Source organism: Syngnathus floridae, chromosome 13 (genome assembly GCF_059516105.1).
Source record: "Syngnathus floridae isolate MCC-2025c chromosome 13, RoL_Sflo_1.0, whole genome shotgun sequence".
Lineage (NCBI taxonomy): Eukaryota > Metazoa > Chordata > Actinopteri > Syngnathiformes > Syngnathidae > Syngnathus > Syngnathus floridae.
Genome location: NC_142425.1, coordinates 12,604,528 through 12,619,008, shown reverse-complemented (window position 1 = coordinate 12,619,008; position 14,481 = coordinate 12,604,528). Strand labels below are relative to the sequence as shown.

General features: G+C 48.3%; 3 protein-coding genes across 6 annotated transcripts; all 3 read right to left on the bottom strand.

The window, feature by feature from the left end:
• Nucleotides 1-90: 90 nt before the first annotated feature.
• Nucleotides 91-3,462, bottom strand: klhl30 (kelch-like family member 30). 2 transcript variants are annotated; one of them, XM_088393171.1, is made up of 9 exons: nt 3,270-3,462; nt 2,978-2,997; nt 2,167-2,889; nt 1,860-2,064; nt 1,696-1,782; nt 1,476-1,631; nt 1,213-1,401; nt 996-1,141; nt 91-925 (listed from the first exon to the last, which is right to left on the bottom strand). In XM_088393171.1, exons 3-9 carry the CDS (start codon nt 2,845-2,847, stop codon nt 677-679), a joined length of 1,713 nt encoding a protein of 570 aa, XP_088249297.1. In that variant the 5' UTR covers nt 2,848-2,889; nt 2,978-2,997; nt 3,270-3,462; the 3' UTR covers nt 91-676. The 2 variants fall into 2 exon arrangements, with proteins under 2 accessions (XP_088249297.1, XP_088249296.1); XM_088393170.1 differs by having other exon boundaries at nt 2,167-2,997.
• A 70-nt stretch (nt 3,463-3,532) lies between these two features.
• Nucleotides 3,533-10,686, bottom strand: espnla (espin like a). 3 transcript variants are annotated; one of them, XM_088394793.1, is made up of 12 exons: nt 10,584-10,686; nt 10,232-10,507; nt 9,962-10,158; nt 9,714-9,900; nt 9,461-9,643; nt 9,123-9,254; nt 6,074-6,139; nt 5,914-6,007; nt 5,711-5,841; nt 5,484-5,648; nt 4,589-5,409; nt 3,533-4,504 (listed from the first exon to the last, which is right to left on the bottom strand). In XM_088394793.1, exons 1-12 carry the CDS (start codon nt 10,683-10,685, stop codon nt 3,958-3,960), a joined length of 2,901 nt encoding a protein of 966 aa, XP_088250919.1. In that variant the 5' UTR covers nt 10,686; the 3' UTR covers nt 3,533-3,957. The 3 variants fall into 3 exon arrangements, with proteins under 3 accessions (XP_088250919.1, XP_088250920.1, XP_088250921.1); XM_088394794.1 differs by lacking the exon at nt 6,074-6,139; XM_088394795.1 differs by lacking the exon at nt 10,584-10,686 and having other exon boundaries at nt 10,232-10,522.
• A 24-nt stretch (nt 10,687-10,710) lies between these two features.
• scly (selenocysteine lyase) lies at nt 10,711-14,221 on the bottom strand. The gene is made up of 13 exons (XM_088394796.1): nt 14,057-14,221; nt 13,277-13,353; nt 13,109-13,218; nt 12,920-13,020; nt 12,705-12,852; nt 12,438-12,565; nt 12,148-12,303; nt 11,970-12,076; nt 11,748-11,784; nt 11,438-11,521; nt 11,235-11,334; nt 11,087-11,162; nt 10,711-10,996 (listed from the first exon to the last, which is right to left on the bottom strand). Exons 2-13 carry the CDS (start codon nt 13,351-13,353, stop codon nt 10,843-10,845), a joined length of 1,278 nt encoding a protein of 425 aa, XP_088250922.1. The 5' UTR covers nt 14,057-14,221; the 3' UTR covers nt 10,711-10,842.
• Between the last annotated feature and the right edge of the window lie 260 nt (nt 14,222-14,481).

Here is a 14,481-nt window from a genome sequence, read left to right as displayed (position 1 = left end):
TGAGTGTTGTTTGACTATTTCCCTGGTAGCCTCAGCGAGGACTGGATTCCTCAAGGGTTAATGATCACAATACCAGGTGATGCCATTTTATTATTTTATTCCTCAATCAAAACATAAGTACACAACCAGAATAAAATCACAGTCAGATGAGAATAAACGCGTGGTTTATCAAAAAGCACCATCTAGTCTTTTCTGAATTAGAAGGCAGAATTATTTAAAAAGTTATTTTTCAAGTCATTTTAAGCGAAAAAAAGTACCATTGTATTTTACAAAAAAGTCAAAGTCAGTAATATTAAGTTAAAATATTAAATAAAAAAAAAAAATATTTTTTCAAAGGCAATCTTGTAAGACAAAAAGCTTATTTTTAGAGATTTATTTTCCAAAGGTTTATACTATAAGAAAAGCCTAACCATTTAAAAAATTTAAAAGAATTGTTTTGCCTGTCCCCCCTCACATTTTTTTCATTTAAAAAAAATACCTTCTTGTACGACTGAAGCTTATTTATTCTCACAACTGTGACTTCTTTCTCAAAAAATTTTACTTCTCTAATGTTATTTTTTTCCCAAAAATAGCAATTCTTGTATTTTATGTAAAATTGTGCGCAAATTCTTTTTAACACATTAGCTAGATGGTTTTTTTTGCATTCAAACATGTCCAGCACATCATGAGACATCACCTACGTGGCGTCGGCGGGGAAGACCCGAGGCCAGTTGGTGGGGTCGAGGAAAATGGTGGAGACGCCGCTGTAGAACCAGAGTCTGGGCAGGAAGCCCTCCACCTCCCAGGTGTCGGAAGCGCGGTTGTACACTTCCACCTCCACGCCGTAATCGCCTTCCATCCCTTTCCAGTGCCCGCCCGTCACATACAACCTTCCATCCAGCGACACCAGGCCGCCGTTCTCATGTAGCATGTGGAGCAGCTGGATCTACCAAAGAACAAGTTGAGATCATCGCCATTTCATAGCGGAGCTTCACTGTCAGAAAATAAAATGGCACCTTCTGCCACAAGTTGGCGTCGGGGTCGTAGGAGTAAACTTTCTTGGTGTTGTCGGCCAGCAGGTAGATGTTTCCTTCCATGCACACCGAACGAGGAGACGAAAGGTACTTGGGGATGAATGGCGAGCAGATATTCATCCAGCTATCTAGGACAAAAAAAATAAGCACTAATGGACAAAAGTATTGGGACACAGTAAACCTTTTGACGTGTCCTCACCTATGACGGGGTTGTAGCATTGCATGGTTAAGGCGTTGTACTTGACGGCGCAGGAGCCAATCACGTAGAGCTTCCCCTGGCACGCCGTACACGTGAAATTGGTCATGTACTTAACGGCGGGACACGTGGAGGTCCACGTGTCGTGGTACGGGTCGTAACGCTCCACTTCTACTCGTGCTAATGTCGTACCTGAAAATAAGAGGTGGGACAGTCTTGTTGTCAAAAGTATTGGGACACTTAAGTTAGCTGAAGTTCTCCCTTGCCTCCAATGACGTAGATTTCTCCGTTAAGCGTGGCTGATGAGTGATTGGTGCGAGGTCTGAGCATGGGCGCCACAGTGACCCAGCGTCCTTCCTTGGTGATGTACTTCCATGTCTCCGTGGTGGACCAGGTGTTGGTGTTGGAGCCCCGAGAGCCTCCTGCGGGGGAGACATTTTGTTTGAGCCTCAAAATGGCTGACAGCGAGATGGGCGCACGCTTCACCTGTGACGTAGACGTCATTATTCAACGACACCATGGAGAAGCCCCATTTGTTGGGGTTGGGGAAATTCGGGAGCTCATGCCACTGTTCTGGAAAGACAACAAACATGGGCAAAAGTATTAGGACACATAAATGGATGAAATATTGAGTTGAGAATTGTTTGTACTTGTCTTGGTGTTATAGAAGGCACAGTTTTTAAGCTGAGCTCTGCTCTCTCTCGCTCTTGCTCGCTCGCCATCCTCGTCGTCCGAGTCATCGTCGGAGTCGTCGTCCAGGGAGCGACCCCCCATGACGAAGAGGACCTCCTGCAGATTGGGCTGTGGACTCTGACCGTCCACGTGAGTCATGCACTTGGGGGCCAAGTGCATCTTCTAATAATAAATAAATAAATGTGAGGAAAGTTTTTTTTTTCTACAAAAGCAAAGTGTATTATAAATAAATCTATTATTCATTTCAAGTAAATATTTCCGAACCTCTATGTGGACCTTCTCCACGGCCTCCCTGCAGCCGTCCGAGGCCTGCACCAGAGCGTCCTGCAACAGTGTCCCCTTCAGGTAGTCCGGGTCAAGCAGCTCCAGTCTGCACAGGCCCAGCAGCTCCGGCATGTGGTCCAACCGAGCTTCCCGCCGGTGCCCGACCCACCTAAGAACGGCTTCCACACGGGCGTGCTCGCATCGGATCTGCAGGCCATCGTGGCTCAGGCAGGAGACCAAGCGGTCTTTCTCCTGGAGTAGGAACTCCTCGCTCAGCTGGACAGCCTCAAAGTTCTCTAAAAGAAAAGCCCGTGACTTGGCCACCACCTCAGGGCAGCCGTGGATTTCTCCAAACTCCAGTATGCCCAAGCAGTTGGTAGCGTCAATCTGGTGTTGGAGGTAACGTGTGCACACGGCGCGGACCGTCTGGAACTGCAACCTACTGGAGGTCCGGATCAGGCCCTCCACGTTACTCTGGTTGATGGTCAATTTGCCCGTGTAGGCAAAGTCCAACAAGCAGCCCAGTATTTCCGGGTCCACTTCTTGGAGCTCCACGCGGGCCGCAATGCTCTCGGTGAAATCCCCGGAGAACATGGAGCTGAAGTAGGCGCTGCAGAGGGCCAGGACACCGCGGTGGCACGGGAAGTCACGACCTCCGGCGCTCAGCGTTACGTCCACCATCTTGGGCTGAGAGCACAGGGCACGGAGGCCCTCCAGGATGGTCTGCGGGTGCGACGGCAGGCAGAAGTCAAGGTCGTCCACGTTGCGTACCATTTTGGACGGCAAGTCAATAAAGGAAGAAGAAACTCACAGATGCACCAAGTCATTCACCTGAAAATGAAACAATTATGTTGATTGTTACCAGAACATCTATGCTAATTTCTCTTAGCTATATGTTAGCAGTATAGGTGACAAACAGTTTCCTCAAAGTTTCCATTTCTTATCAATTTATAAATTAGTTAAGTAGAAAGTATCCCCGCAATTTACGATAAGTTTATCCGACATGTGACTCCACCTGGTTGTGTCAACACAACTAAAGAAAACAAAAACTCAGGCCTCCATGTGAATTAAAACCACATCAATAAAATGGGAAATAGACTCACCGGGGCGACTCATCCTGCGATAGGACTCGACTTTTTGCTTGTGGATCAACATGGAAAAGAGAAGTGGGAACGTTATGCCCAGTCACCGTGTTGTGCTGCCTTTGGGTTATTTTGGGCTCCTACTGACAAGTGACGCTAAAGGCTGAAGTCACATTCTAAATAACATGCAGCTGCTATCACACACACACACACACACACACACACACATTGCAGGGCAAGCTCATATGACCAATAAGAGGAGCCCAGCTAGCTTATGTGCACTTTGACTCATTTATTTCCTTTCACCATGAAAAACAATCTGCTAAATTAAGTGTAAGCACACAAGCTTCTAGATCAGGTTCAATAGCAAAAAGCTTTTTCATTGCAACATAGTAAGCTAAAAGTCCAAAGCCATGTTTAATGTATAAAAATTGATTTGGCGCCATCTGGTGGCATTAATAAGGAATGACATGGCCATTTTGGTTTGAATCTCACAATTAGGCGTTTTTTTTTAGAATATTTTCAGTAACTCCGATTGTAGCACTTGTCACTAAGTGTGTTTGTGTTTTGGAGGAGAAAAGTTGCTGGTGGGTCTGGAATTTATCACCCATCAGGAGTTTCGCAAGAGCTCAGTTTGGATGACGCCCTCGAGAAAGATGGCTACAATTCGAGATCAAATGTATCGTGCGAATTACAAAAACTCAAGCAACTACTCAAAATCGAAAATTTCCGCTTCCTTCTCCTTCCAAAAGGCGAAGCTCCGGTCGATGTATTGGCATATCTCCTCGTTGCTGAACGAGGAGATGTCGGTCCCGGCGTGGAGCGAGTTCTCATCCGGGGTGGGGGTCTGCACGATGACTTTAGGGAGCGGTCGACTCTCCGGAAGCTGGCGTGTCTCCGCTTTAGTCTCCGCCTCCGCTTTGCCCTCCTCAGACCTGGCTGTCGCCTCGCCGAAAAACTTGAGCTTAAGATCTTCGAAGCCGTCCATCCACTCGCGGTCGCCGGCTTCGATATCCTGGATGACAGCCTTGTGGAAGTCGCGCACCAGCTCCCAGGGGAAGCTGCCCACATGGTCAAAGACCTCAAAGCACAACAGGTGCCTCATCTTGCGCTCATCCACCGGCAAGTCCAGCTCGAGGATGTGGAAGTAGCCCAGCATGAAAAGGTCCAGGGTCAGCTTGTCGTACTCCATCGCCACGCCGTCCATCCGTGGGAGGAACTGCTCCGGGGAGTAGAGGGTCTGCTGTCTGTGGAGCCTAAAAGAAATTATCCAAAAAGAAGTTTCTGAGTCTCAATGTTGGATTTGTTTTCGTTGGAAATGACACCATTCCCGGGCCTACCGTCGTATCTGTCGTGAAGGCACGCTGGAGATCATCCTCCTCCAGTTGCCCAGCATCTTGTTGACAGCGCTCCTCTGCTTAAAAAAGTGACCCAAGGAGCTGTTCAGCATCTTGTCCCGACTGCTCTCCTCGATGCTCTTCTTCCTCTCGGCAGCCTCTTTGCTCTTGAGCGTCACGGCGTAGGCTGACTTCTTCCAGTGTCCCAGGAAGAGCACCACGATGCGCTCCTTCCTGAGGCTGGTGTTCTCGACCACTTCCGGGGGCTTCTTCTCGGAATCCGGTTCTGCGGTCAAGACCTCTTCCTCCTCCACGGGCTCGTCCTGCGTCTCAAAATTAGACTTGAGTGTCCTCACCGACACGCCGAAGCGCTGGATCTCGTCCTCGATCCTCTGGCGGCGCCCCCTGGTGGAGGCTTGCCGGTCAGGCGCCTGCGAGAAGACGCTGGCCAGCTGGCTGTCGGGCATTTTGCAGTGAGGCTGCTCGGCGAGGTCGCTCATGAGGAGAGACATGCTCTTGACGATGCCCGAGATTCGACCGCACCAACCGGGCAGTAGCGGCGGACGTCCGGCCGGGTCGGCGAAGCGGGCGTGGGCGCTGATGTTGACGATGGGCGCCGGCAGGATGTGGCGCAGCTCGTCGGCCAGCCGCGCCAGCTCCAGCTCGTAGCCCTCGCCGGCGTGGCGGCGGAGAGTCACGCTGGCGATCTGCTGCTCCAGGTAAACCAGGTCGTGCTCGGTCAGGAGCTCGCCCGACGGGCCCAGGATGGCGTTGTGGGCCTGCGAGTAGCGCCAGTTGACTTTGGACAAGCTCCGACCGTTCTCCTTGAGCAGATAACCCTCGGTTAAGACAAGTGGATGATTTTCAAATATTTAAATCTCTTGTAAGGTCTTCCAACCTTCCAACTTTGGTCCTCCTCATCCAACAGTCGAGCTTGAAGCTGCCTCACCATCACCTGCCGCTTCCACTCGGCGATGGGCTGGCCCTTCTCGTCGTGGCTGGGCACCAGGTAGTCCATGTCCGCCAGGTTGGCCTCCTCGGCGGGCAACACCACCATCTTGCTCTGCGGTGGGAAGTTCAAATACTCGTGTAAATGGAATCTAAAATGGAGACGGTTGGACTCACGGCTTGTCCGGTGAAAACGCCCGAAATGGACGACTGCTTGAGTGACATGATGGGCTTCATGTCACCGAGGAGCTTCCTGTCGGCGAGGAGGTCGGGTGGCGACCTCTTTGGCTGATGTAAACCTTTAATCACTGAAGACGCAAATGATCTTTGGCGTCTGTCTCATCAGCTCCTCATATTCGCCGAACCTTTGCTGAACTTACCAGAAGTGGCCGTTTGGATTTTCTCAATGTGCGGGACGATGCTCTTGGAAGGCAGAGGGTACCTGGCCGCCGCCATCTCCTCTGTTTCGGGCTGCTGATTTGAGGAGAAGAGATGATGTTATTTTGAGGGTTTCTTCAAAGTTTGCAGATGACAAACAACCTTTAAGGTGTCCATGACGGTCACGGCCGTTTTTGTGTCGTCTTCCTGTGCTGATGGTTCGGCGGGCTGGTTGTATCAGAAAAAACAACATTCGATTATCCATAAATGAAAAAGTGAGAACTGGCGGGATATATTTGAGAGTGGAGAGAGCGGCTTGATTTTCCCACAATACTAAATCGTTTTATATACGTGCTTTTGTTTAAATCATTCAATTTGGCCTCGTTGTAAACACTCTTCTCAGTCATGTGTCAAATTTACAAGACATATTGTATTTATTTTCACTTTACAGGCACTTCAAAAAAAACTTTCTTCATCCCTCCACCAAGAGGAAACTCCCTAACAAAATGCATGTCGTTTTTGCTTTTAATTATCTTGACACATCGACAACAAACAAAACTCTTGATATGATGAATGAACAACAAGAAGGGAAAAAAAAATCATTCTCAGATGACAAGACCTAAAGGAAAAGCATGCATGGCGGTTGTGTTGAAAAATTCACAATGTCCTCATGTGCTCCGCCGTATCACATTCCGCCTTGCGAGTGCATCGGCGACGCCACATCAAAGTCCAAAAATCGAGGGGGCTGTTCCCCGCCGCTTCCTCTCACGCGGGGCTACGGCTTCCCCGAAGTTGCGCAATCCCCAAGAGATAAACAAGAAGAAGAAGGGAGGAGGAAGAAGAGGAAGAGGAGGAGGTGGTGCTTCCTGGGTGACCCTTCTCGTAACAGTTCAACGTCTCTGTGCGAGCCTTTAATTGGACCCAGTGGCAGCCAGCATTTGGTTTTCATCAACGCCACCTCTCAGCTGCTCCGCACGCACGCACGCACTCACGCACGCTATCAAAGACCCCGATCACGACACATCGGGAGTTCGCAACCTCGGCTTTCCCGGTAGTCCATTGCTCTGGATCAATCACAAGGGGGCATTGAGTGCAAATGACAACTATGTGAACCACTACAGTGAACCCTGACCTCTTTGCAGAGGATAAAGAATACATGCGAAATGATCTGTCGACATGAGTTGCTCCATAAGTTGTGTTTCAATACGCTTAAAGAGGTTAGGAGAGCACGACATGGAGAAAAAATGGACCGACCTTGATGTCAGCGGTTCAGCATCGCTGCTCGTTGAAGATGCGGCAGCGGCACGGCTGCTTCAACACCGGCGCCGTCTGCGTTGTGGCCGAGGGCCCGTCAACAATAAAGCCGGTGGAGGACGGCGTGAATAATTGAAGGTGGGGAAGGATTGGGTGGCCGCTAATGTAGCTAATGCGAAAGGAGCGCTGGCACGGAGCGGGTATCAACGGAAGCTTTCGAAAAGAGATATTTTATCCATCCTCCTGATTTGTTTTTTTTTCCACCGGCGCTCTGTTAGAGAGGACTTGACGGGAGTGGAAAGACAAATGACACCGTCAAGCCTGGATGCTTCAACAACAACAACAACAAGCCACCAACTAGTCGGGTCTGTAACACTTGTGGTTGGCTGCTCCCAATTCATTCTGTCTCCATTGCTTGACTTTCTTATTTACCGATTCGGCCGATATCAAATTCAGCACGAGAGACTTCTCCAGCTACCCGTCTAGGCAGCAAACTGCTTTTGTCAGATATTTCAGCCAAATTATTTACATTCAATCAAATTTCTAACTTTGCCACCAATCAACTTTTTTACCTAAATGAGCAGATGTATTGACAGGAAGTTGGCAAACTCATTGGGCCTGAATCAACTGCGCCCTCTAGTGGCCATTCATTGCTCAGTTCACTTCCTGCTTTCAACCGCAGCCCGTCTAGGCGACAAATAAACCAGCCCTCTTTCACGCAAGGTAAAGAGCCCGAAGACACCTGGAGAGATGTAATTAAAGCTCAGGTGATCTTCAGTAATAGGAGGCTCCAACTCCAAAGTCTTCCCCGAATCTTGCTCCTTAGTTGGATTAAGTTGCCGGTTCCAGGCGGTGAAAAGCGTGAAACCAGAGCCCCGTGGATCTCGTAACACAGCTCGCTTCAGTTTATTTGGGGCCTTCCACCTGAGAGGAGCGGGGGGGGAAAGCTGATAGGAGCCCTCGTCCGGCGCTAATTACCCCGCCATTGTTCTGGGGGTGGCGAGGCACGGATCTCGATGAGCAATTGCAGGCAGCGCTGCTTCTTCTTAACGTATCGCCGGCTCCCGTTGGTGGTGCGGGTGGTCCGCCGAGACACCTGGGAGGCTTTAAGGTCTGTCTGCGGACAGCATTCCCTGATTACTACGCCGCCCTTTGATCGCATTTCGGGGGGGGCGGGGGCGTAAATCACCGAGACGCGGCGGCGCAAACTGACTGGGCTTTTAAACTTTTTTGTACTTTTCTTTGTTTATTATTCAAGACCATTATAAAAAGGACATTGGAATTGCTGCGTGTGGTTGCAATGAATTCCCGGATCCCTTGATCCTTACTTTTTACCACATAAATTTGCTCTTTGATCACGAAAAGATAAAGGGATATTTTGGGTAAAAAATTCTGGATCAATCTAAAATGCACCTTTCGAGTATCCGTGAACTTTATTTGATCTTCTCTAAACTTGGGTTATGTTCTTAATTTTCTATGTAAATGCCAAAAATTTCAACTAGCAATGGCATTCAACACTTTGAAGCTTCTTTTTTTTTTAAAAAATGAATTGTTCACTATCTGCCAAACTTCTGTTTGCTGAGAAGCGAGATGAGTTCACAGCCACCGCACAACGCCCATTTCTCACATTTTTGAACGCAAGTCAAGCAAAAAAAAGTTTGGGCACTTGCTGTTTTTGCAAACAGAAAACTGTTTGGAAATGTTGTTCAGGGACACAATGGAAGCCCCGAAACAAAAGTCCTCCTTGGTTGAAATTGTAGGCAACACCAGCGCTTTCATTTCCCAGCCAACAAAGCTGAGTGACCTCAGTGTCACAAATGGAGAAAATGATGCGAGATGCTTCCAGATGTTTTGCTTTTACCCCACAAGCCTCCCTTCCTCCCTCCCTCCCTCCCTCCCCGCCACCGCCGACCACACCAAGAAGCAGATGGTCAGCGCTGAAGCTGAGAGAACTTACGTGTTTCTGGTTCGCTCGCAGGTATCTGGCGCATTGCTGGTGTCCGTTGTAGTGGGCCAGCTGGGCAGGGGTGAACCCGTCCAGATCTCTGTCAGATGGGTCGGCTTGGCTGGCCAGCAGCCGTTCGCAGCACTGAAATATGCAAAAATGATTTACAGCTACTATTTTCTTTTTCTTTAATTAGCAATTGTGCCCTCCTCAGGCTTTTGTGGAAGAGCTGAGCATTTTAGCTGTGTTTTCCAGTTTACTATCTTTTATGCTTCTTTTCTGTGTTGCCACATTTAGTACCAAATTATTTGGGTCATAGATTTGAAAAGGGCACAAGGGTAGAGGCCAACCTCGATCTCTCCATTCTCAGCAGCATCGTGCAGCGGCGTCCCACCCCACAAATCCTTCAAGATCTTTGCCCCGGCACAAAGCAGCCGCTCCAAGACGCAAGCGTGCCCCCTGCTGGCGGCAAAGTGCAGCGCAGTGGCACCATCCCGGTCCTGGCAGGATGGCTCCACGCTGGTGTGGCTCAACTGGCATGTCAAATCAAATGGAAGGAGGTTGATATCTTGAACGTGGGATGTTACCTCGACTTCTACCCACCAGCCAGGCCACCACGTGGACGTGGCCCGTGTGTGCGGCGGCGTGCAGGCAGCTCATTCCGTCGTGCGCTCTCACGTGCACATCTGCACCGCAACGCTCTACCAGGTACTCGGCCACGGTCACGTGACCCTCCTGGCACGCCAAGTAGAGCGGTGTGGTGCCTGTAGACATCTGCCGGCTCACGCACCTGAAAGGATGACACAGATGTTGCATTCACGTCGTAGCAGTTTTCCAAAATTGATGCTGACTGCGGCGCGTGGCCAACGAGCAGCTCCACGCAGCCGAGGTCTCCGTTGAAAGCGGCGTAGTGAGCTGCCACGGCGCCGCACTCGGTTTCCGCTTCTTCCAACGTGGAGCCGCCGACGGACAGCAGCCAGCGGACCGCCTCCACGCAGCCGAAGCGGGCGGCCAGGTGAAGGGCTGTGGCTCCGGCGGCATCCCGGTCCTACACGAATTAAAAAAATATGACTAGATGTAAAACTAGACCACACGAGGTACTTCTACGTATCGTAGCTCACCCCAACGTTGCATCCCGCCTCATCCAGCAGCCACCTCAGCTCCCTCACGTGTCCCGTGGCTGCCGCGTCGTGAGCCGGCGTGGCCCCGTTGGCGGCCCGGGCGTCCGCCGGCAGGCCGTGCTCACTCACCAAAAAACGGAGGCACTCCAAGCGGCCGCAACGAGCGGCGTGGTGTACGGGTCCGGCGCCTTGAGTGTCCACGGCGTGCGAGAGAAGACCACGCGTCGCCAACTCCCGAAGGGCGTCCACGTCGCCCGCCCGGGCCGCTCGGATGGCCTGGTGGAGAACCATGGTTAGTTATGGGAACCGTGGAGCTTCTCGTAGGGTAAACGTTGTCATCGTCTCCGCCTACCTTGCTGGAAAAGTGACACCTGAGAAGCAGCCAGCTGGCCGGCGTGAGTGCAGAGGGGAGTCGAGCCAGCCGCTCGAAAAGGTAACGAAAGATTGACCGCATGCTGACCCGTGGCAGGACAATGATACGCATTTTCATAAACAGTTTTATTGCACAGTATTTATTGAACGACTTGTTATTCCATTGCCATAAAACGATTTTGTTTCTATAGAGCTGATTCAAGAGTCATTGCGGATTGCCTGCCTGTGATCACGAGGCTTTATTGGCCGCGCTCCAGTCGCTTGACGGCCTCCTGGAGGTCTTCCACGACAACGTCCACGTCCTGTCTGCTGGTCCTGCGGCCCACGCTCAGCCGTAGGGCGTTGGACGCCACCTCGGGGGCCACGCCGCAGCTCAAGAGGATGGGGGAAGGCCTGGAAAAAAAAATGTTGGCCTCTAATTGAGTCTTGAAAATTGCAAACATTTCCCAGTTGTTCACTAGCCTAGCCACAAAGCTACGTCACCTGTCTCCGTGGTCCGAGTGGCAGGCGGCGCCCACGCTGGCCAGCAACTTCTTACAGTGGGACAAAACTCGCCAGCCTGAGGCAGAACGAGACTGGTCCATTTTTTTGTTTTGTTTCCACGCAGCTCAGGAGGCGAGCAATAGGACACCTTGTAAGCTTGGACCCAGGATGGACACGTTACAAGTGTTAGGCAGACGATCGGAACCGTGGAAATGGCTGTTGAAGTGCAGCTTGTCTTTGAAAGCGACCTGTAAACACACACAAATCAAATGAACTTGGGGCAAAACTTTTTCAATGTAATCATGGTTTGCTCATTCTAAAAGCAACTCGGAATTTAGTATTCAAACTAACCTTGAGGCGTTCCTCCAGGTACTCCCTTACATCCAGCATGTGAGTCTCGTCGTCTGAGAGGCGAGCTGTCACCAATTCGGCAGCCTAGAAGACATAAAAAAAAAGTAACAAATATAAAATCATGTAATAAGAAATATCAAGATTGTCGCATAGAAAAAAAATAATACACATAATTGAAGAAAATATGCCAATCGTTAAAAATCCTTTGTTTGGATATCAGCAGTGAATGAACAATACTGAAGATAAAAAAAATAAGTTGGCAGAACTGTTTTTAATATTATCATGATTCATATTATTCCTTAAAACATACCTTTCCCAGTCCAGCAATCATTGGTGTGTTTTCTGTGCTGCCATGTTACAAAAACAGAAAAGTTAGTTTACCACTCAGTGCAAAAAAAATATATATACTTTGATGTTGCAGTAGTTATTTAAGAACTGATATTTGAAAACAAAGTAAAGGCATCACAGTTCTCCTGTATTAATTTTTTGTTTTGGCTATTTTATTGAAAAAATAAGTTAAAAAATGACAAACCCAGGTCGAAAGTTCCTCTCCTGCCCTCCACCGAACAACATGGGAAAGAGTGGCGTTTTCACCCCGAGGCCGTTTACAAACAGCGCACCGATGCGGGGCCCGTAAAACTATTAAAAAAAAATCATAATCATCAAATCAAAACTGATTATCAGCTGCCTTTATGAGAAACGCTGCCCACCTTATGCCCCACAATGGTGAGGAAATCAACACCCAGGTCCTTGACGTCCACTGGGATCTTCCCCAGGGCTTGAGCGGCGTCCGTGTGGATGAGGACACGCACACGCTCGTCGTGTTGCTTCACTGACCGGATGCGCTGCGAGATCTCGCGGATGGGCTGACACACAAAAAGAAACAATCACTTAGCTACGACATTTGATTCTTGGAATGCTGCTTGAAAGCAAAATGGCCGACCTCCTGTGTATTTTTGGACATGGGTTCTTAAGGCTTTTTTTGTGTCATTAGTGTTACCATGATGATGCCCGTCTCATTGTTGGCCAGCATGATGGACACCAGGCAGGTATTGGGGCGCAGGGCCGCAACCACGTCGTCTGCCTCCACGCGACCCGTCTCCTTGGAAACCGGCACAAAGGTCAACTCTGCAAATAAAAAGTCTCTTAATTGTAATGAAAAAAAAAAAAATCAAAAGTGAAAATGGTGGAATCCATTTCCCCTTTAATCCAAGAGCAGTTTAGTTTTGAAACGACAAATTCTATTTCATTGTTGCTATCCTCATACCTGCTTTCCCTTCCTTCTTCAGATGCTCGGCCACCAGTTTAACAGAGTCGTGCTCCACATTGGAGGTAATGATGTGCGGAAGGATTCCAGTTTCTCCCTCTTGGCACCAGAAATGCTTAATGGCGGTGTGCAGCACCATGTTGTTGGCCTGGAACGAGGTTTGATTTTTATCACTTGATTTTTTCAGATGTCAGAAGGGAATTTATTGATATGACCTCAGTTCCACCCGAAGTGAAAATGATGTCCTCAGAGTTGCCTCCAACCATTCTCGCCACGTTCTCCCTGGACTGACCAATGATGGCCTGCGCTTTCTTGCCTAAATTTGTAGAAGTCCTGAATGTTCTTCAGCTAAACAGTTTGAAATTGTTCCAATAAAAATAAATACTCGGGGAAAGTAGCCTCACCTGCAACATAGCTGCTGCTCGGGTTTCCCCAGGCGTCCCGCATGGCCTCGTATGTGGCCTGGATCACTTCAGGTCCCACCGGCGTCGTAGCATTGTAGTCCATGTATATTCTATGATAATTAGGATAAGCATTATGGTTGACTCATGTCGCCATTTTGACAGTCCTACCTGTCGTGGCTCTTTTCAGCGTGACTGAACTCTCTTCCGTGTCCTGGGAATGTGTCGCCATTGGATTGATTGGACATCTTCATTTTTCAGTATCCATCCAGTGATGGATGCAAAAAAAGATGAAGTCATTAAGAGATATTTGAATTAAAACAGATTACAAACATTTTTGTTTTGGAGTCATTTCTATTATTTCAATATGGAACTTTAATTTCACTGCACTGAAAATAAAACCTCGATAAAACGGGGGGCGATGGTTGAACCCCGATAAGAAAACCCGATATTTACTGCTCCAATATGGCGACTGTAAACGTGCGTGCGTAGCTGTTACGTAATCCGAGCGCGCCCCGTTCAAGATGCATTTAGGGGAGGAAGTTGAGGCAAAACATCACTAAAAATTAAAATATAAAAGGAAACAATTATTTTAACGACGAGTCAACATAAATTAACATTAAAAACGTGTTTACATCATAAATAAATTTAAAATACGTGTTTTTTTCATTTTTATCAAACGTGTCATGAACAGTCGTTGATGATGACCCATAGTGAAACTGAAACAAATAATTTCTTTCAGAATTGTTCTATTTAGAAGACAAAGCCAAGATATGATTTAAAAGAGGCAATTAGCGAAAAACGTCATATTTTAAACGAGTTTCACCGGTCGCTACAGTTGCTGACGTGCCGCGAGTTCTACTTATACCTGCTAGCATAATTACAGCCATGGAATAGCCGTAGAATATGTTCACAATTTAAAAGATTTCGGTGATCATCATCATCTCTCACCTTGTCAAGTGATGTCAAGTTGTCCCGAGGATGGTTTTATTGCGTCTCATTCAATCATCTGCTCGTAAAGCGAAAGCGGTGAGGACACCAGAAGACGCTGCTCTTATCGGGTTGCCAGGTTTGATGAAATTAGTAACGCAGTCGCTCCGTTGCTACCACCCCATATTCATTTAATCAATGTGTTCGGTTATAAAGTATTTTCAAAGTAGTCAAAAATATCCCGAATGTGCAGTATATCATAATATTCACTTAAATCTGAATATCAGATAACGATTTACGACTGTCTCTGAGTGGCGGTTGATTTCCAGATCTGGCAACTTGTCTCAATGATTTTGATAAATCATTTTTTAACAAATGTATTAAAATAACATTTAACAGAGTGTTATTCTTACTGTACTTGCCAGTAAATTGTTTCACACAGTCCC

Bases quoted from the DNA above. Each gene is read 5' to 3' on its own strand.
- klhl30 (XM_088393170.1), bottom strand. From the start codon at position 2,940: ATGGTACGCAACGTGGACGACCTTGACTTCTGCCTGCCGTCGCACCCG. The intron at 1,402-1,475 runs GCAAGGGAGAAC...TCTTATTTTCAG, and splicing joins AGAAATCTACGTCATTGGAG to GTACGACATTAGCACGAGTA. The intron at 1,142-1,212 runs GTGAGGACACGT...TTTTTGTCCTAG, and splicing joins ATGCTACAACCCCGTCATAG to ATAGCTGGATGAATATCTGC.
- espnla (XM_088394793.1), bottom strand. From the start codon at position 10,685: ATGCGGTCAATCTTTCGTTACCTTTTCGAGCGGCTGGCTCGACTCCCC. The intron at 5,649-5,710 runs GTGAGTCCAACC...TTCCCACCGCAG, and splicing joins GCGTTTTCACCGGACAAGCC to AGCAAGATGGTGGTGTTGCC. The intron at 4,505-4,588 runs GTAGGCCCGGGA...AATTTCTTTTAG, and splicing joins CCTTCACGACAGATACGACG to GCTCCACAGACAGCAGACCC.
- scly (XM_088394796.1), bottom strand. From the start codon at position 13,353: ATGTCCAATCAATCCAATGGCGACACATTCCCAGGACACGGAAGAGAG. The intron at 12,077-12,147 runs GTGGGCAGCGTT...TTTTTTTAATAG, and splicing joins TCACCATTGTGGGGCATAAG to TTTTACGGGCCCCGCATCGG. The intron at 10,997-11,086 runs GTGACGTAGCTT...TTTTTTTTCCAG, and splicing joins CACTCGGACCACGGAGACAG to GCCTTCCCCCATCCTCTTGA.